We start from the raw sequence: 20,673 nt of genomic DNA, 5'->3' as shown, positions 1-20,673 counted from the left end.
CCCCCCCCCCCCCCGTGTGTCTAAGGATGGCGAGGGGAAGGCTGCCATGACTGTTTTAAGACCAGGGTTGCCAGGAAAGGCAGGGGCAGTAAAACGTGACATTAGGCCTTCCCACGTGCAGTAATCACCTGAAAGCCAGGAAAGGAAAGGCTATTAAGGGAACCAACCATCTTCCATCCATCCAAAGCCTGTGGTGTGAGAAACTGCTGATTTTACACAGGTTCTCTCATCCCGTGGGCACAGCAATTAGGCCAGGTAGGAAGTATCTAAAATTTACCTGTGAGGAAGCCAGCTCACAGAAGCTAAGGAAAAATGAACTTTCATAAAATGAGGAGATACTGAAATGTAGGTCGAAGGACTGCTAAAAACAGTAGGGAAATGGAGCACAGAGTGAAGAGCCCAGGGGAAAAGGCAGCAGAGCAGTTCTCCAGGGTGAGGGCCACAGCAGGTAGCACTGACATTTCCTGGGACTTTGTTTCGTTCGCAGTTGCCAAGGAAGCAGGGTTGAGTGAGAAATCATCCCGACAGACCACCACTTGGAGGAAACGTCTGTCTGAGATTGGGCCGTGAAGGAGGAAAGGCTTTTAAACGTTCACATTTAAACTTGGAAAATTCCTGCCAGGTTAGAACATGGCCCTGGGCCTTGCCCCATATTAAATTCTTTCAAATAGCTGGTTTTAGGGAAAACATACTCCATGATAGACCCCACAAAGAAGAAAGGCAAAGAACAGGGAAAGCAGGGACAGCAAGACGACTTTCTAATCTCAAAATGTTGTCACAAGAGGGTAAACACTGCAGCAACCAGTTTTTCTAAAAGTGAGTGATTGTGTAACAAGATTATGCATTAAACAGATAAGGTAAGAAAAATAAGTGAGGAAATTAAGTTGGAAAAATCTCAGAAAAGAATTACAGAAATGAAAGCACAAAGTAAACAGCGTAAGGCGGAATAGAAAAAAAAAAAAAAAAAAAAAAGCAAAAGGAAATGGAAAAAAGGAGTTAAAGAGAGTAGAAATAGGACGAATGCTGAATGAAACAGCACACGTTTAGTAATACAGTTCTAGAAAATGTGAGTTTTCCTAAGTTACAAATTTGAATCATTATAATTGGGGACATATGTTGCAAGAAAATATGAAACGTAATAATCAACACTAAGATATATCTTAATGTGGACTGGAGACAGAGAATCCTCTGGACAGCCAGGAAAAAATACAAAGAGTTTATATAAAGGGGGAAAAAAATTATGTTAGCTTCAGACACCTCCACAGCAGCATTTAAGCAGAGTAGAACGATGCCTACAAAGTCCTCTGACAGCGAATGGGCTAAATTACTTTCATAACCAGCCAAACTGTTATTTGAGTAGGAAGACAACTGATTATGTGGCATGAAAAACCACCCGCAAATCCAAGAAACAGGAAGGTATAGAGAACCCAAAAAATAAAAATAAGAGGAATCTGAAATCAAGACTTTTAATACGTTTAAACTTGAGAAAGAAAAAGGGTGGCAGTCATCTAGGTCAGGTACTTTCCCCTCCCCTCAAAATAAGCAACGTGAAACTAAAAATTCAGGAGAGAAACAGTAGGCAAGAGAACAGGAGACAATTGAAGATATAATGAAGATCAGCCAGAACTGGCAGACTTAACCAGAACACACGGAGGGACACACAGAGGGAACATACTGAGAGTTCAGGCAGATGAAGAGAATGGCAAGGGCAATATTTGGAGAAAGAAAGGCTAAGAATTTTACAGGGTGGAAACAACTGTGGCCTCCCATTTGTAACAGCACACAGTACCAAGTAAGATGCATTTTTAAAAGACCATACCTAAATGCAGCAGTAAAAATTACAGAGCATTGATTACAGAATATTAATACATTAAGGGTCAAGAGAAAAAAAATCTTAAAAACCTCCCAGAGACAATAACTTAGTTGTGAAGGAATGACAGATATTTATGAACAGACTCACTAGCCGCAATAAACGCCAGAAGACAATGCACTTATAACACTGAAGTTCTGAGAGAAAATAATCGTACCTAGAATTCTACATACAGGTAGACCATTAATCAAGTGAGAGGGCAGTAAAGAGAATTCAGACAATACCGTCTACTCCCCACCACGTACCCTGGAAGCCTGCCGTGTACTTCCTCCTTTAGGGCAATGAAGAGAGGGGATCCAGGACAGAGGAGCCCCAGGTGAGGTGCGCACAGCATCCATGCTGCCGCTGCTTGTTGTTTCAGTGATGAGTGGCATTTTTGCATCCTATAACTGAAGGTTCCAGAGAAAATCTGACTCAAGTCATGCTTGATTCAGCAGCTCAGAGAACCTCAAGCCCAGTTTCTTTCCTTCCCTCTTTGCCTTTTTCAGTGCTGACCACGTGGCCCCAGTGTGGCCTGAACTTTACTTCCTGAATTTATGCCAACTGGAAAGGGGCTCACTTTTATTTTAGGATTAAAAGTAAATAGGACCCTGTGCCAAAGGCGTAAAAGATGAGAAAGAAAAGAAAGATACAACAAATAGAAGTTTTGCAAACATCTCTCAGGGAACATCGCTTTGGTGGCTATGATGCAGCAGGGCAATTCTTACCATATCTGTGGCGATGGCATGGTGTCTGGATATGCTCTTTGTGGTGAGGAAAAAAAACATAGGTGGCTGGGCTTTAAAATAAGTCATCTGACATGATTTTTGCAAGTGCACAGTAGCTGAACTATGACAACTCTCTACAGGTGACACAGGTCAAATAAATTATAATGTATACTTTTAACATCATTTTTCTGAATCGTCTATATTCCGTCCCACAAGAGTTTTGTAACTGCGTTTTCTCAAACATACATCAAATTCACCACAGGCCATCTTTGCAAATGACCTGGACAAAAGCATCCTAAAAACATTCCCAAGGGACAGTCTGTCAACAGCAAAAATAAGTCTTGAAAGGTCTTTTTGTCTTGAAATGATAGAATCTCATGACAAAAGTTTAAATGGTTTTACTTCTCTATTTGTCATGTATACAAATTACTTATCTATAAATCACTTATATAGAAGAATTAATACTTGGATTGTCTTGGGAGAAACATCAGATCTGTCTCAGTCGTCTGTCAAGTGGAGATATTAATACCAGTTCTACCCAAATCGTTTGGAGTAGGAGAGCTTATTTGGAAGTCAAAGTACAGGAAAGAACAAAGAAATCTATACATGTTATTAAGCAAAAATAATCGCCGACTGGGGCTTCCCCGGCGGCGCAGTGGTTGACAGTCCGCCTGCCGATTCAGGGGACACGGGTTCGTGCCCCGGTCCGGGAAGATCCCACATGCCGCAGAGCGGCTGGGCCCGTGAGCCATGGCCGCTGAGCCTGCGCGTCCGGAGCCTGTGCTCCGCAACGGGAGAGGCCACAACAGTGAGAGGCCCGCGTACCGCAAAAAAAAAATAGTAATAATAATCGCCGACTGTAAACAAAACAAAAATACTGTGGATTAAAATAAAGTTGAACTACAGTTCCAGATCGGGAGGAGCTTAAAACGTCTAAAGGAAAAAGTATGGACTTTATGTTGCGTTAGAAACACCGAAAGTGTTTATGTTACAACATCAAGAGTCTTCCTAAAATAATAGGAACTGTACAGGGATAAACATGGGATAAAGAAAACTTAAGCCAACAGAAGTCAGAAACGTTTGGAAAAGAAGCAGCTAAGAAAAATACAGAATTTAGGAAGCACAAAATAAGACGGTGGAGATAAGTCTAAGTTATTGCTATAAAATTTAAGTGTAAATATAAATCCTTTTTTTGATTGGAAATATAAAATCTGATTTTAGATATTCATAGCATTAACAGAAATCCAGTGAGAGGCTTTGTTCACTCTTCCCTGCCGTGATGCTTTGCTGCCATCTGTGGCATTTCCGCAGGGCACCTTCACTGGGTTACCTGCCCCCCCCCCCCAGCAAACCCCTGCGTGCCTGCCGGGGGCGGGGGGGCAGTTCCAACATGCGGTCACTTGGAATTCTAATGGGACCCTCCAGTTTAAGGATGAGAGTAGCATTCTGGTTCGTGGAAGAAAAATTTAGGAAGGTGAGAAGAAAGAAAGAAAGTCCATGTGGAAAAGCCAAGAATAGAGCCAGCCTTGTGAAACTTCGGTGCTGACTACCAAGGCCTAGTTGTGGTTGGAGACAACACTGGCTTTCAGGGAGCTGTGAATTTCTGTCCCTGGCTTTGTGGCACGTCACTGCGGTCACACCCCCAAATTGAAGGCAGTCTGATTTACCGCTTACCATTTTAGGAGTTCGCTGTGAAATGGCACTAGTAATCACTGGCTTTGAAAATAAGGGTATAACATGATGTGAGGGTAAACTTAAGGGTGCCTCCCGTGGCCATTTAAATCCGATCCACTCAAGGAGGGAATTCTGTTCTCCACATTTTTCAGATGAAAAACTGAAACACAGAGGTCAGGTATTTTGTCCAAGATCAGATAGCTATTCAGTGAAAAGCAGAATTCGAATCTTGCTCTGAGCCTGACTTCTAATTGATTTTTGCCTTTCACTCAAGTGAAACTGGTGGTGGTTTGCACAGTTATGGCTGAATACAATCACAAAGTACATTTTTCATGGTTCCTATGAGGCATAATTCTGAACACCAAACCAGCCGTGAGGCTGGCGATGGCCGGCAGCAGCGGGCGTGGGGCACTTACCATGGGGCCAGGCCGTAAGTAGACGGGTACGCCAGTTTGCTCCAGCTTTCCGGTACTGCATCGTGACTCAGCGCAGACTGCTGGGCTTCCAGGTCAGGACACAGCATCAGCTCCCCCTTGCAGGGAGGAAAAAAAAGGCCACATAATGAGTATCGTTTAATGTGAAGAAGGCTGCTCTAGTCTCACTTTTAAACTTACCTTCAATCCAAGGTCTAATTGTTGAAGTGACACCCGGATTTCCCGAAGGAGAATATTCATCCTCTCACATTCTTGGAAGCAGACAAGGACATAGGGGCTTCTGTCTGGGTTTTTGTGCATTATCTCTGCCATGTTGAACTCTTCTGGAAGTTTCTCCAAAATGTCATCCAAGACATTCTTAACCTGAAATCATTAACAAAGACAAAGATTTAGCTCCTTTCTATTTCATTTTTGGTCACGGTGACGATATAGCCTCTTTTTTTTTTTTTTTTTTTTTTAAGTCTAAGACCGTACCATACGACTCCCAAAGATGCTTGCTAATGAGTTTAAAAGATGCCTACTAACTCCCAGGAGGGGGGCAGAGTGGCACCGCCAACTCCCTCAATCGGTGCAGCCCTCCTCTCCTTGACATCCCACAGTCTAGTCAGGGAGGTGCTATTTGTTTATAGTTCATTTACTGTTAGCATTCAGGGAACATAAGAACTCTCTCTCATCGACTACATTTCATTTGTTTGTAAAGACATGATCGGAGGATGGAGAACCCCAATATCTGGGTAGTCCATTTTGCAATCTGCTATTTTAGAAAAGTTATTTGAAAAGTCACAAGAACCAAAGCTGCCCTTTACACGTGGGTTAATTCTGGTGACTCTGCGACGCTGCCCTTGCAACTGATACATCCTAAAATTTGGGGGGCAATTTGGATCAGTATTTCCAACAACAAGGAAGCCTCTATCTTTTGTAGCTGTTGCCCTAAAGAAATGAAGGATTTGTTCACTGAAGACGTGCATATGTACATAGTACTCTGATGTGGATATTTATTCCAACGATGCAGTTTTACAGAGCTGGGAAAACCAACAAATACCTAAGAAGGACAAAAGATTGGAAGATACTGCCTGTAGCCTTTCATTTATTTCTCGCATTATTGCCTGTGGCTCAGACGGGATGCGTGCAGATTGCTCTATTAGCACCCTTGGCAGGTCATTTGTCAGATCCTGAAATCTTGAGCTTATTTACAGCAGCAGTACAGAGTATGAAACACAGTGCTGTAGAAAACTTAGGTCAAAGAAAGGCTTTGGGACTCAGCTAAAATCTGGTTTCCTTTCCTGGCCCTTTCTAGCTGTCTGGCCTTGGGAAGTCACCTAAGCTTATCTCCAAAAGAGAGATTCCGATACTACTCAGAGCTCTTGCAGATTAAACTGGCATATTTGTAAAGCACTTTCTATAGTGCCTAGTATATAAACACCTAGTAGATGGTGGTTGGTACGACCAGTCTGCTTGTAGGAGATGCTGAGGCATCTTTACCTCATTTGCTTTGCATTTTCTGGTGTAATGATCAGCTGTCTCCCTGGAGAGATTGAAGCCCCAGAACTAGATGAAGACCTACCTCATCCACCTCTCTGCTTCTATTAACACTATAGATCTTCCCAAATGGATGGATTTTTAAATTCGTTCCTCTTTTTAAAAATCTAAATTCATATAGGGAAGATGTTAGTATATAGGATAAAACGTGCTGTAACAAATTCTAAAGCTTCTAAATTACCAACAAGTGTCTCAATGAATGGCCTCCTTTCAAGAAATAACTGAAAAATTTCAAGAAATAATATGGTAAGTTCCTGGGACCTCACTATAATTAGACCTGATGTTTATTGTGTTTCTACACACTGGATCCTTGATTGATAATTCTGGGAGAAACAGAGGCTAATTTATTGAGGGAAAAATAAGCTATTCAGGTTTTAAATTAATGAGAAGTAAGATTTTAATCCAAAGGTAAAAAAAATTATTTGATGTCCATTTCTCATCCCCATCATTCTACGGTAATAAGAACCTTCAAAAGAACGATAATGCCAATCTCCCAAGAAAAGGTGAAAAAAGACACTGTAACAAAATGACAGAGCCGGGCTTCCCTGGTGGCGCAGTGAAATGACAGAGCCAGGTTTCCCTGGTGGCGCAGTCGTTGGTAGTCCGCCTGCCGATGCAGGGGACACGGGTTCGTGCCCCGGTCCGGGAAGATCGCACATGCCGCGCGGAGCGGCTGGGCCCGTGAGCCATGGCCGCTGAGCCTGCGCGTCCGGAGCCTGTTGCTCCGCAACGGGAGAGGCCACAAGAGTGAGAGGCCCGCGTACCGAGAAAAAAAAAAAAAAAAATGACAGAGCCAAAAACACACTGAACGAAAGGCAAGCCACACATGTGGAGAAGAAATTTGCAATACATACACCTAACAAAGGACACACATCTGAAATAAGAGAGTTCTTACAAATCAGTAAGAAAAAGATTGACAACGACCCAATTAGAAATCGGGCAAGCAAGTGCAAGAGGTACTTCACACACAAGTGCATCCAAACGGCCATAAGCGTATGAAAAAATGTTCAGTATTATTCCTTAACGGAGGAATGCAAAGTTAAAACCACAAAGAAATACCATGACTCGTAACAAGACCCCAAGAAGCAGGAGCAACTGGAACTTATACACACTGCTGGTGGGAGTGTGTATGAGGGGTTCTACCACTTTGGAAAACTGGGAGTATCTACTAAAGCTGAACATTATACCTTTTGATCCAACAATTCCACTTCTGGGTATACAGGAATGAGTATGATGAGCAGATAGCTTTGGGAGTTAACCTTTGTATGCTGACCAAAGACTATACAAGAATGTGCACGGCTGTGATAGTCATTGTAATGAAAAGCTAGAAAGAACCTGAACATCCATCCCCTATAGAAGGAGCAAATTAAGAATTTTATATATATAAATAAAGAATTACATAGTAAAATACGAAACAGAAATGAACCGCTGGTCCATGCAGCGACGTGGATGAATCTCACAAATCTCACAATGAAATGTGGAGTGAAAGGAGCCAGACATAAATTAGTACATCCTGTAAGGCTGCATGTATTTGAAGTTTAAACACTGGGAAATCTCGATCTAGTCTGTGGCGACAGAGGTAAGGAGAGTGGGTACCTTTGGCCTGGGGTAGAGAGGGTACTGATCGGTAAGGGGCAGGAGTATCCTTTTGGAGTGCTGGAAATGTTCTGTATTTTGATCCAGGTGGTGGTTATGTGCACACAAAGGTAAAAACTTCACTAGCTGTGCACTTAGGATTAGTGTACTTTACTGTATATACAGTGTAACTCAATAGAAAAGAAAGAATGACCCTCTACCTTGTCTTCTGTGGACTGTCCCAGCTCTTCACCACTGAGTGCATTCCTGGGCTGCGTCTCCAGCAAAGCTCTGAAGAGAGTGTTGGATGTGACTGTCAGGAATTCTATTTCAGCATCTGGGTGGAGGCCATACAGTGCTGGGCTTTCCGGAGGAAGCATCTCTTCTATGTACTGGTGGTAGCCTGAATAATCCAGATTGGGTGGGGCAGCAAATCCTGGTGCCAGCATCAGTTCATCATCAATCTTCAACCACAAAGGAAAAGTCAGTTATTCCAAATCTAAGTGGACATCAATCTTCACTTCCCAAACACCTTGAGAACACGCCGGTAAGATGGTCCCAGCACAATGCTGGATCGATAGCGAGCTCTCGAGAATATCTCTTGACCCTCTTGTAATCAGTCACTCAGCTCTGTGTATGGTACCACGCTGACCTCTGGGGAGGAGTCCAAGGAACACACATGAATCCCATCCTTAAGAAGACCTGGTTTGCGGTTTGCTTGGGGTAACACAATACATGCACACAAAGGGAACGCACAGGTGCTGAGCCATCTGCTGTGTATTGGTCACCCTGTTGCATGCTTGAAATCATTGATTCTCCCAGATATCCCCATTTCGCAGAGAGAAATTGAGACTCAGAGTAACTTGCCTGGGCATATGTTTGATTTTAATCTCAATTCTGAACTCATTTTAGTATTGACTTAATAGTACTTTCTGCAGTACTAGTTCAAACTATTTTATGTGTTATGCATGTAGATTTTGTAAACATGCATAATTATATGTGCCTATCTTAAACAATACGGGGGAGTGTGTGTAACTAACATGTTATAGGGCAGAGTATACACTAAAAGTCAAATGAGTGCTACCTCCCTGTGACCTTCAGCTTCTCAGGGCAGAGTCTGCGTAGCTCACCTCAAGATCTGTAGACCCTGGGGCAACTGCTAGCTAGCACAAACTGGTGCTCAATCCAAAGTTGCCTAATGAGTGAGCGGCTGGAGTTATCAGGCGTTACTCACACCCGTCCACTTCATTCAGGCCGGGGAGAAGGGTTAGACATTCCACCGGGAAGACTGTTCTCAACCAAGGCAATGCGAGCAGAAGTACCAAAACTTCTAAAGGTTAGAATGTAGCACTTCAAAATGTAACTAAACAATTTATGGGCCTCAGTCTCTGACCAGCTATAAACACAGTCAATCCAGCACTTATACTTTTCTGGTTAACTCAGTGTAATCTCAGATTTTTTTCCCCCCGATTGCTCTTTAGTTCCCAGGGGACCATTACACTTCTGTTTAATTTTCCCAGCCTCTCTTGCTGTGAATTCTGTCTACATGCACTTAAATGTACAGGGAATGCTAGTTTTTAAAAACCATCACCTAATGTAGCTATTTTAGGCCTAGAATTTTAAAATCATTTTCTGAAAATGGGGTTTATCTCTGTAATTGTGTTATGTTCATGCTACCTGGTCCCCTCACTATCACCTGGAGACAAAGTGACTATTCATTAATTCATTCAATCGTATGAACTGATCACCTAGTATACCCCAATAAGCCGTGGAAGTATAAGAGATTCATATGACCTAGTTCTTAAGGAACTCACAGTCCAATGGAGACAAAATAAGCACGATTTTCTACACAATCATGTCATCTGTGAGTAGTGGCAGTTTGTTCCTTCCTTCTCAAACCTGCAATCCCAGATTGCCTAGGGAGCCCGTGTCCTTAGGGATGACGCTTAATTGCTCTCCTGAGTTCCAAAAGGCACTTTAAATGTTAAAGTCAGAATTTCTATTTTTATTTTGTATCGCGAGAATTTTCAAGTTATCCAGTCTTTCGTATTGCCAGAAACAGAGACCTGGCCCCAATAAACATGAGAAGGAGCAATGCAGACTCTCTCGTGACCAGTATCCATCAGCTAGGCTTGTTTTATTCATTTATTCACATTTCCTATCATTTCACATTTATATATCAAAATATTCAAAATTAAAATTTTACCTGACTCGGCATGACCAAAGCAAAACTGTGAAGGAGATTTAACCTCACCATTACTGGATAGATAAATTAGCCAAAATAAAAATGTGGGCACAAAATATGAATACTAAAACCAGAAGTTAGACTAAACATCTCCAAGCCAAAATGTATTCCCTACAAACAAGGACTTGACTTTCCCTATTAGTGCTCACTAGTTAAAAGAAAATTTAAGAGCCACAGTTAATTGTTTTTCAATGCAGCCAAAGTTAAATAGAGTTTCAAGCAAAGAAAGTAACCAAAAAGTGGAACCACTTGGAAGTTTTCAAAATGCCTGGGGACTGGTCATTTGTTTGAGTGCATGTTCGTAGAATGCTGGTGGGAGTGCAAATGGTCCAGGCTTTCTGGAAAGACAATTAGGCAGTTTGTTTACAAATATGTGAAGAGTGCCTTCCCCATGTTGGGCAGTGAGCAAAGCAAAGGCAAACAGCAAAGTCAACAGTTTATACAGACAGATCAGTTTTCAAAATGCCTGGGGACTGGTCATTTGTTTGAGTGCATGTTCGTAGAATGCTGGTGGGAGTGCAAATGGTCCAGGCTTTCTGGAAAGACAATTAGGCAGTTTGTTTACAAATATGTGAAGAGTGCCTTCCCCATGTTGGGCAGTGAGCAAAGCAAAGGCAAACAGCAAAGTCAACAGTTTATAGCCAGACAGATCTGGTTCAGTTCCGCCCCCCCCCCCCACCCCGAATGGTTTGGTGGTCTTCAAAAAATGACAGTTTATCTGAGTTTCAATCTCATCGGTAAAGTGGAGATCCTAATAGCAACCTAAAGATCGTGGCCATGAGGATTTAACGACAATGTATGCAAATAGCTATAGGCACACAGCAGCCTTTTACAAAGGTTACTTTTAGTCCTTCCTGTGCCCTAGAAACAGACATGATTACCTCAAGCACACCCTAATTTTCTAGAAGGAAAAACAAAACCTGAGAATGTCCTACTGTAAGTTCCTACTACGATGTCAAACAAGTGAAGCTCGATAAGCAAGGCTTAGTTCACACAGAGACTTCTGTTCTCTTACTTCAAGAAATCTGTGAAAATGTCAACATACTCAAGGAGCTCTGGGAATCCTGATTCTAAATCCAAGCCTTCTCCCACCCCACTGAGAGGCTTTTATGAAAAGCTGCTTCTTGCTGATGGGACCCTAACTCTCTGCACGGTGGCCACCTGTCCTGCCTTTGGGGGAGGGCTGTTTGATAAGGTTATTGTTAGGCCTCAAAGAATCAGTAGTTCTAAATGAACATGTCTCCGAAGAAGACACACAAATGACTAATAAGCACAGGAAAAGATGCTCAACATCATTAGTCTTCAGGGAAATGCAAAACAAAACTACAATGTGACCACTTCACACCCGCCGCGAGGATGTGGAGTGAACGGAACCCTCGTATATCGCCAGTGGGGATATAAAATGATGCAGCCACTTTGGAAAACAGTTTGGTGGTTCCTCAAAACATTAAACATAGAGTTACCATATGATCCAATGATTTCATTTCTATGTATACACCCAAAAGAAGTGGCAATGTATGTCCATGCAAACACATATATGAATATTTAAAGCAGCGTTATTCATAATAGCCCCGAAGTGGAAACAACGCAAATATCCATCAACTGATGAACAGATAAATAAAATAGTCTATGGATACGATGTAATATTATTTGGCCCTTAAAAGGAATGAAGTACTGATACATGCTGTAACGTGGATGAACCTTGAAAACATGCTAAGTGAAAGAGGTCAGACACAAAAGGCCCGATACTGTGTGACTCCATTTATATGAAATGTCCAGATAAGGCAAATCTACAGAGACAGAAAGTAGACTAATGGTCGCCTGGTGCTGGGGAGTGGGGCAGGTTGAGGGGGAGAGGATGCTGAGTGACTGCTACTGTGTTCCCTAGTTTCACAAATGAATAAACAGAGGCTCAGGTTCCGTGATGTATCTAAAACTGCACAGCAAACACAAGGGAGCACTGAATTTGAACCCGAGCTTTTTGGTCATTTTGTTTTACTTCAAAGCCCAACTTTTAAGCTGTTAATATTTGACAGCTTTCAGGTGACCTGATACCTTATTTTCCAAAAGTAACTTACCGTATTACGTGTTTAGCATTGCCAAGTATGCACCTTATATGAGAGAAGAATATTAATTATAATTCCCTAACTTTGGCCAGGAACCCTCTAAAGCACATTGCCGTTGGGGAACCCTCTCTAAATGCCGTGTCATTTACCCAACAAGAAACTCATTCATCCTCCTAACAGGACAAAGCCACTGAAAGCATTCCAAGGTTTGACCACGTACGTGCCCATGTAACCAAAGACACTAATTGCCAAATAAGTTAACCAATGTGAGAAGCGGCAAAAAGACATCCTGCAAGATGCTGAAGTGTTAGCTTAAGTTCCTAACAACGTAAACGGCATAAGCAGGAAACATCTGTATGAGAACAAAATAACTGGGATTTTGCAGTTTCTGCCACCAAACCAGTCAGTGCTTTCACTTGCTCTGGTGAGTTGACAAGGTAGTGCTTTCTGGTGAGGATGTAAGACTGCAAATGAGCATCTCCATCCTGAAAACCTCACCAGAGCAGCATGGAAGGGCAGGTACCTAAATTTCTAAAGGGCTAATGCACACACCAGAGATGCCCCTCAGGTTGCATCATCTGTATTTATTTTACAATTATGTGAATGGGAGTTCAGGCTTGTGAAGGTTAATGGACTGTCTCGGTTGGCAACAGTAATTCACTCTCATCCTCAGGCCAGAACCAGAGAGGGAAGAGCAGAGTGAGTTTTTCGCTCTGCCCCTTGACCTCCACCATCATTCAGAGAAATCAGCCTCTGTAAAGGTAGCACACCCGACCCTGTTTATCTTTCCCATCTCCATGGTAACGTACTCCCAGACCTCTTCTGAGGAGTGACTTCCAATTGTGCTAAATTGAAAGTGTCTTTCTGACCCCTGAAACCTTGCTCATTAGAACTAAGGAAAGACCAGGAGACTCACAGTCAAATGAAACAAATAATGGTCACATGGCAGGAAAGTCTTTTTTTTTTTTTTTTCCTGCCTTGTCCCCAAATTGTTTAACATTATTAAAAGTAGCAAAAAATAATCTGTCCTCAATTTTCTATATGAGACTACAGTACACCATGTTTTCTAATACATGATTATATTACTTCTCAAAATGGACTTGAGGAAGGCATAATGCTTTTAGGAGATGAAGTTCTCAAGAAATTATTAACAGGAGGTTGCTCAAACCATTTTTTAAAAAAATACACGGCACAGCTCTAAACACAGCTGGTGTCTTGCCCCAGTGGGAGTAGAGATGGCACGGTGGAGGGTGCCTTGGGTCTCCAAGAAATAATCAGGCAATGGCCATGAACCTGGAAACCTTTGGAGAGAGACATGAGAAAAGTATGCCACCACTTTCAGCTACTTCGGTATGGAAAACAAGGACTGAGTGCTTTTTCCAGAAAACCCAGCACCAGTCACAAACCAGGTGGGTGTGTTGGTGTACACAGACATAGGGCTAGTAAGATGAGAAATGGGAAAAGGGTACCTGGCCTCTTTAAACTCCAGTACAAGGGAGCTCTGCCCCTTCCTCACAGAAGGAAGAACTGCCCTCTCGCATCACCGCAGTTTTCTTGAGCACATATTTAGTTAGGAGTTAGTGATCAAAATTTAGAATACTCCATGGCCTCTGTGCCAGAGAAAGAACTATAGAGTTCACTTGTATCAGAGCCACTGAATTGAAATCAATACGTCTGGCTAGAGCCCCTGCCTGGGATAACTGGGAGACCTGGGGCAAATCACCGTGACCCAGTCTCTTTGTCTATGAAATGGGGTGACAGTGTCAGTGCTGTGTACCTCACGGGGTTATCTCAAAGATCCAGTGAGTCTGTGCATGGGACAGTGCTTCATGTGGGCACAGAAACCACCTGTGGTGGTGGCAGGGAGGTGTCTTGCTAAAACACAGATTCGGATTCTGTGGGTCTGAGGTGGGGCCCAAGATCGTACACTTCTAACAAACTTACAAACTCCCTGGAAGGTATGCCAGAATATACTCACAAAAGGCCAAGAATCCTCAATAACGTTCAAGAATTATTTACATAGTGAAATGAGTTTAAAAAATTCTTAGAGAAAGCAAACTATCGCTTATATGCAGAATCTTAAAAAAAAAAAAAAAAAAGTGATACAAATGAACTTATTTACAAAACAGAAACTGACTCACAGACTTAGAGAATGGACTTTTGGCTACCAGGCGGGGAGGTGGGCAGAAGGGGGAGTTAGGGGATTGGCATGCACACACCGCCATATTTAAAATGTATAATCAACAAGGATCTACTGTATAGCGCAGGGAACTCCTCTCAATATGATGTAACAACCTGAACGGGAAAAGAATTTGACAAAGAACAGATAACGTGTATGTATAACTCAATCACAGTGCTGTACACCTGAAACGAATACACCATTGTTAATCAGCTCTACTGCACTATAAAATAAAAAGTTAAAAAAGAATCTTACTAGAACTTTCTCCTCTGTGAAATGACTTAAGAAATGTCTTACCAGAGAGGGATTCATGAATTCTTCTAAATACACCCGACACAGTTTGCGATCCCAGTCATCTGTGATGTGGCCCCCGTACATGATCTCACCAAAGAGGTAACGGAGGTCTTCCCATGGGACCTGGCGGGAGAGGGGAGGGGAATCATGCAAACGTTCACTTCCGGGTTCGGGGCACCTGCTTCCGAACAGTCAGTCAGCAGCAAGTGCCTCTCTACAAGCCCCCACCTACAGGAGCATTTAAAAGAGGTTCAGGAATTGTCTGAATTGCCAGGATTTAATTGGCTGAGAATTATTTTCAGTGTGTTTTAATACATTCAGTGAGCTTTTAATGAAGATTTTAAAGCAAACCGGATTATTCCTAGAACATGTCATGCAGTTAAGGTTTACACATTCAGAACCTCATCTAAAATCCACAAGAGGGTGTTGGTTCATAGGACCTTTGAGGGATGACATTTTTATGATGTGATTTATACCAGGTTTTATGACCTAAATGATCTACATCAGGGAAAAGAAAGAAAAACCTATACAATTTGAATTTGGGGTGTTACTTAGAATTCCAGCACCTTCCAAAAGTCCAGGCAAACCAAGCCGTTTGCCACAGATTGATTTGAGGGCTCGGTTTATGACATGACTGGCCTCCATGACTGTTTCAAGTGCTGTAACTAATGACTGTAGTATGTTTTATTCAAGGAATCACCGTATCTCCTCTTTATTTGGCTTCACAGGGTTTGAAGCCCCTCTTTGCTACCCTTTGGCTTCCTCTGGGTTTGCAAAACATGCCAGTTTGTGATGAAGCCTTTCTAGACAGAAACCTTTATACCCTCGGGGGCAGTATACTGCCTCCCAGCAGTTCAAGTAAAAACTTAATTATAGCCTTCATTTGTTGCATGATGTGACAGAACAAGTAAAATTGCTTCAACTATTTCCAATGTACTTGGCTACAACTTTATTTGAATTTGAATAAATGAACCTCAAATACGTCTTTCTTTTAAGCCACTTTGATGTGAACAAAAACTTAAAGTGGCTACACTGTACCATGCTCTCTCAGCCATGCCATGGACTACCTCCCATAGAACAGAAATGGATGGGAAACAGACACCTCTTAACTTTATTTCTCTGATCACAATTAATGCCTGATATACATTATTATCTGATATATAGCTCCCTCAAGATTTTAATCAGCTAGGGATCTATTCTCAATAATTGATTTTCTTCCCACAAATCTTGATCTTTGTTTTTTACAAATACTTTTTTTTTTTTTTTTGGTAACCCTTCCCTTGGCACAGTGGTACAGCCCGAAAAAAATGTGAACTTGTTGTTACTCAGTAGAGGTCTTCTTGGGCATGTCCCCCAAACTGTACTCCACAGGGTGGGAGAAAGGTACTGCTACAGAAAAACAATGTTTCTTCCTACTCCCTCTAGGCTCTGTAAAACCAAAGTCAGACGTTACATAGCCCCATCCCCAACCTTAAATGTAAACAACCAAATGATGTTTTCAATTAAAGTCTTCCAACCTTGACATTCAAGAATTTCCGTATGGTGAGACTTATGAAATTCATATGGAAAAATATCGAAGTTCTTACAATAGTTAAACGTTGGCATTCCCTAAGACGTAATCTTTAGATCTCTCATTTATACTCTGTAACCTTGATGATCTCATCTAATCTCATGACTCGAAATATCATCTATCGTCTGCCTACTTCCAAGTTTACACATATACCTTCCGGAAAAGGGCATCTTGTACAACCAAACTATGTGGGCACGTCAACTTAATTCCCAGATCTAACTAACTTGCTTCGTAATGTGATGTGTGGTGAATGACTTGGGTCAAGACATCTAACACACAAGAGTGCGTGTTTAAAACTTAAAGCTGTCTTGATGCTGGAACACCCGTGGGAGAAGCAGCAGGACATAGCACGATTCAATCGGCCAACTGGTGTTGCCGAGCCTCGGGACGTGAGAGCCGGAGAGAAACATGAGTCGACCCCTCTCTTGCTCCCTTCATTCCTACCTCAACTGTGTACAGGGTCCAGCTGAAATAGGATAATATTCCTGGCCTCAGCCTCCTGGGACAGTAATGAAGGACTTGAATAAAAGTACTCAGTGGTCTATTTCATTTTCTACCCAGAACTCTCCAGAACTATTATAATAGTCAATTCTACCTGCAACATTTTAAACAAAATGTGCTAAGATCAACACAAAATAGTATTTATTAGAATGGTCAAAGTATGCTCAAAGTGAACTTCATAAATTAAAAAAAATGCTAGATATGGAACAGTGATCATCACATACCATATTAAAGCCATTTATCTTGGATACAACTTATTCAAAATGTGTTCCTTAGGAGAACACACCCATGTTATGTACAAAGTGTACATATTCAGATAGTAGTCAAACCATCTTCAAAGCTTGAGAAAACTTTGATAACAATAATTACCAAAAGAACAAAAAGAACCATTTATACATAGAAACATGGTTGAATGGTTTTAAAGGCCCTTTAATAGAAAGTGTGGCCTAAAGCACCACGCCTGGTTGGTTCTGACAAACATACCTCGATTTTAACAGATCTAACTTAATGGAAAAAGTTGCCCTTATGAGGACTAAGCCAGAATATCCTTAAAAATGATTCATCCTTTTGAAATCCAGTCACTGAGTTTATAAGAGTTTACACAAATGTTCTTGATGAAGCATTCCCGTTCCCATCTGTGGAACACATTTTAGCTATGAAATAAAATCATTCATCTACCTTTAACTTCAAATCAAGGGGAACATTACTGAAAAAGTCACAACAAGGTGGCATCCTTAATACATAATAATGACATATGCAGGAAATGCACCATTATTTATACATGTGACGTGCTGTAAATTGCTTCCATCATCAGAACTAATTGTAGTGATTATTAATGCAGTGTTATGAACTGTCAGAATTGCTGTATGTAATTACATTTGTGCAAATGCTTCATTACCTGCCTAATGAATCTGGCATACGTGCACATGTAAACCACTGTTTTTGTTAACATAATGAAGGACATTTTTTTTTTTGCACTAAGCTGCTGATGTAGAACTGGCTTGACCCATCTCATAAAGTTCGAGCATCCACTGTTGTAAAACCTCACACTTGGCAGAGGATTGCATATGTAGTGTCAGCTATTTCAATAATAGCTTCGAAAGAGAAATTATGGTCCATTTTGATAGTGCCCAAAGACTGACAGATTCAGTACACTCCTCGGAAGAGGTTATCTGGCCACTGGCACTTACGTTAGGGTTTGCCTCTAAGTAGTTGCAGAGGACGTTGGCGCAGATGGTGAGGTCTCCAGAATTGAACGGATAGCGGCGGCTCCAGCCCTGGGGGCCAAACCTCAGTCTCCCAGCAACACAGGCGTGGAAGTAGCACAGAGAGAAGAGGATGCTTTTAAACTCCTGCCCCTTGGAGCACACTTCAAGTGTATCCTGGGAGAAAAGAAAGAATGTTTGACCATCCATCCGTATGGTTTCCAAGGGCAAGGGTCTGAGTTTTCAATCGTCTTGCAGAGGACTTTGAGGGAGACCTAGGACAGAGGTAACATGCAGTTTTAAGCTAGGAGAGCATGAGAGAAGACTGTTTGGCATTTGCCAGTCTGTTGATTTAAGAGGAAAGCTTTTATTTTGCTTCAGTTATTCTTCTGTTTCACTAGAAAATGAGACAATTCATTTTGCCAGTGGTAATACTGCCTGACATCAATATCCCCTGCAAAAATGTTCTTGTACAATCTGTTTGAAAAAAGGCCATCATCTTAATTTCATCACTGTAGTGGAATATAAGTTAATGCCAATTCTCCATTCCTCCTGGTTCCATAGTAATACCGATTATCTGGGCACACAGCCACTCATCAGAAAGCAATCTCCCAGCCCCTCTTGAAGCCAGATGTGCCACGTGACCAAGTTTTTGCCAACAGAGTTTGAGCAGAAGTGACGTATGCAACTTTCACATCACTTGCGTAAAGGGAAATTGCTTGGTCTGGTTGTCCTTTTCCCTTTCCTATGAGCTACAGATGACGATGATTGGACGACTTGGAAGCTGGGAGTTAGGTATGGTGGAGGCACCACGAGCTTGGGTGTGTGGCTGATGTCATGCACCAGAGCTGCCAATTACGTGTGAGAGATTATCTTGTATGAATCACTATAATTTTGTACTGTCCCCTGACTAATACCACCACCACGACAAATGGTTTTCTTCCAATGAGCTGGAAAATAAAACTCACTGTTGGAATAACAGAACAGCATATGGAAGATTGGAAAACATATGTCCTGTAGAGTAGATCTGTAAGATTTTTTTTTTGGCAAATGCAGAGGGAAACCTGGTATGCTACACTCATATGGTTATGGCCCCAAAAGCCATAAAATTAAAAGGTGAAAAACAGCCATCTGTTGTCTTAAGGGTAGTACTTTGCCCATTCTCAAATCTGGCAGTCCTGTGAGGCAAACAAGGAAAAACAGAGGATGACTCCTTCAACTGATGGTGGGCAGCGGAGGAAGGTGAGGCCAAAACAGCACCTTCCTGCCCTGTCCTTTAAAACGGTCAAATTACACCCGGTCTACATTTGAATGGATCTGACAATGTGGGCATCTATAATACAAAATACATTTAACCCGTTTGGGGTGGGAGCTCAGATCTGGCCTCCCAGAGGCCTTTCAGTAAAAGTCTAAACCAAGCCTAGATTTGTTCTCTTGGTCCAGGACCAGAAGAGCATTTTAGTTTCTTTCTCTATCGCTTTCATCAGAATCCAGGATTACCACCAAATATAGTTCTAGAATTGGCCACGCCACATACAGTGCTAACCCAACTAAATCACCAGGTTATTCTAAATGACTAGGCCCCTTCTAGGAAATTTATGGGGCTTAAAAATATACAATCATTACAAATAACTTTTCCACAACTAAACATCAAGTAAAAGGCAAGCTTGTGAAAGAAGAAAAGAGAAACCATATAATTGGAATTAATGTTGAAGGATATAAAAATACATTGCTTTTAAAAGGAAGAAATTTCTAGGAGACCAAATGGAAGTGACAAAATTTTATGATCTAACAAGTCACCTAACACCCTCCCTGAATTACATATAGTCCACGGAAAACCCAAGTACTACAGTTAGTACATTATTTCCGTCTATATACTTCATATAACTGAACTAATTTTAGCCTCACTGCTAAAAAAAAACAAAATCATAAGTCAATGCCCGTTTCATCATGCTCTGATAATATAAATGACATTAGAAGAAAATGTGAATCAGGCATTCCTAAGAAAAATACGAGTCTACCTAACATTCTACATTTCAGGTCAATTGTATTTTTACAAAGCAAGTGATCAAGTGTTTGTATCAGAAAATATACAAACAGCATTGTGAACAGAGAACAGGCATCCACACACACATAACAGCGTTGCACGCACACAGATGCCAATTTTACATGCACAGTTACCATTATTTGTTTCTGCTGCAAATCCTACAGAAAAAGAAATTTACATCTTCCTTCAAAAATCTGGTTATCTGGGGATGCAGGGAGCCCAAACATTTATGACATCTTCAAGAGGCAGAGCTACTGAGCTGAAAGAGGGTTAGGTAGGCAGCATCCTAAAGAAAAGGTTCTTTACATCTTGGTCACTTACTGATCATATTTACATAAATATTCTAGAATGTTCAGGGTAATAAAGGATCAATATCAAATGCACTTCGTTCGCTATGAATACACCTGTCAAAATTTGAGGATAAATTCTGACTTGGGGAGAAGATTAAGAACACAGATTTAATTTGACTTGAAAATCAAAGCATGAAAAATGAAAATACCTAAACAGAACAGTTAACTTGTCTAGATCCCTTAGGCGCTTTTCTCATCTAAGAAGGGCAGCCAGGCAATAGGAGCAACTGGGACCCATTTATCTCACCCAAATGAGAACCAAGGTACATGGCATTCATCACCCTCTGTCCATGTCACAGGCTTCAGCAAGATAGGGCCACGGCAGCGACACAGAACATCCAGGATGATACAAGGAGACGGGAAAGGAGGAGGTCTGTGATGGAGACCACTATCTGCCCGCCCTAAAGTGCCTTCCTG

The 20,673-nt window shown here is 41.6% G+C and overlaps 1 protein-coding gene across 1 annotated transcript in view; it reads right to left on the bottom strand.

Annotated features, from left to right (window-relative positions):
• DNAH11 (dynein axonemal heavy chain 11) overlaps positions 1–20,673 on the bottom strand; it is a 213,524-nt gene that overhangs the window by 2,337 nt on the left and 190,514 nt on the right. The window contains 5 exon segments of the mRNA XM_007472188.1: positions 4,668–4,783; positions 4,866–5,048; positions 8,021–8,263; positions 14,587–14,706; positions 17,845–18,036. Coding sequence (XP_007472250.1) covers positions 4,668–4,783; positions 4,866–5,048; positions 8,021–8,263; positions 14,587–14,706; positions 17,845–18,036 — 854 coding nt within the window.

The sequence above is a fragment of the Lipotes vexillifer genome, unplaced genomic scaffold, assembly GCF_000442215.2.
Source record: "Lipotes vexillifer unplaced genomic scaffold, Lipotes_vexillifer_v1.1 scaffold474, whole genome shotgun sequence".
NCBI classification, from domain to species: domain Eukaryota; kingdom Metazoa; phylum Chordata; class Mammalia; order Artiodactyla; family Lipotidae; genus Lipotes; species Lipotes vexillifer.
The sequence above is the reverse complement of the archived record's forward strand: the minus strand, read 5'-3'. Positions and strand labels throughout refer to the sequence as shown.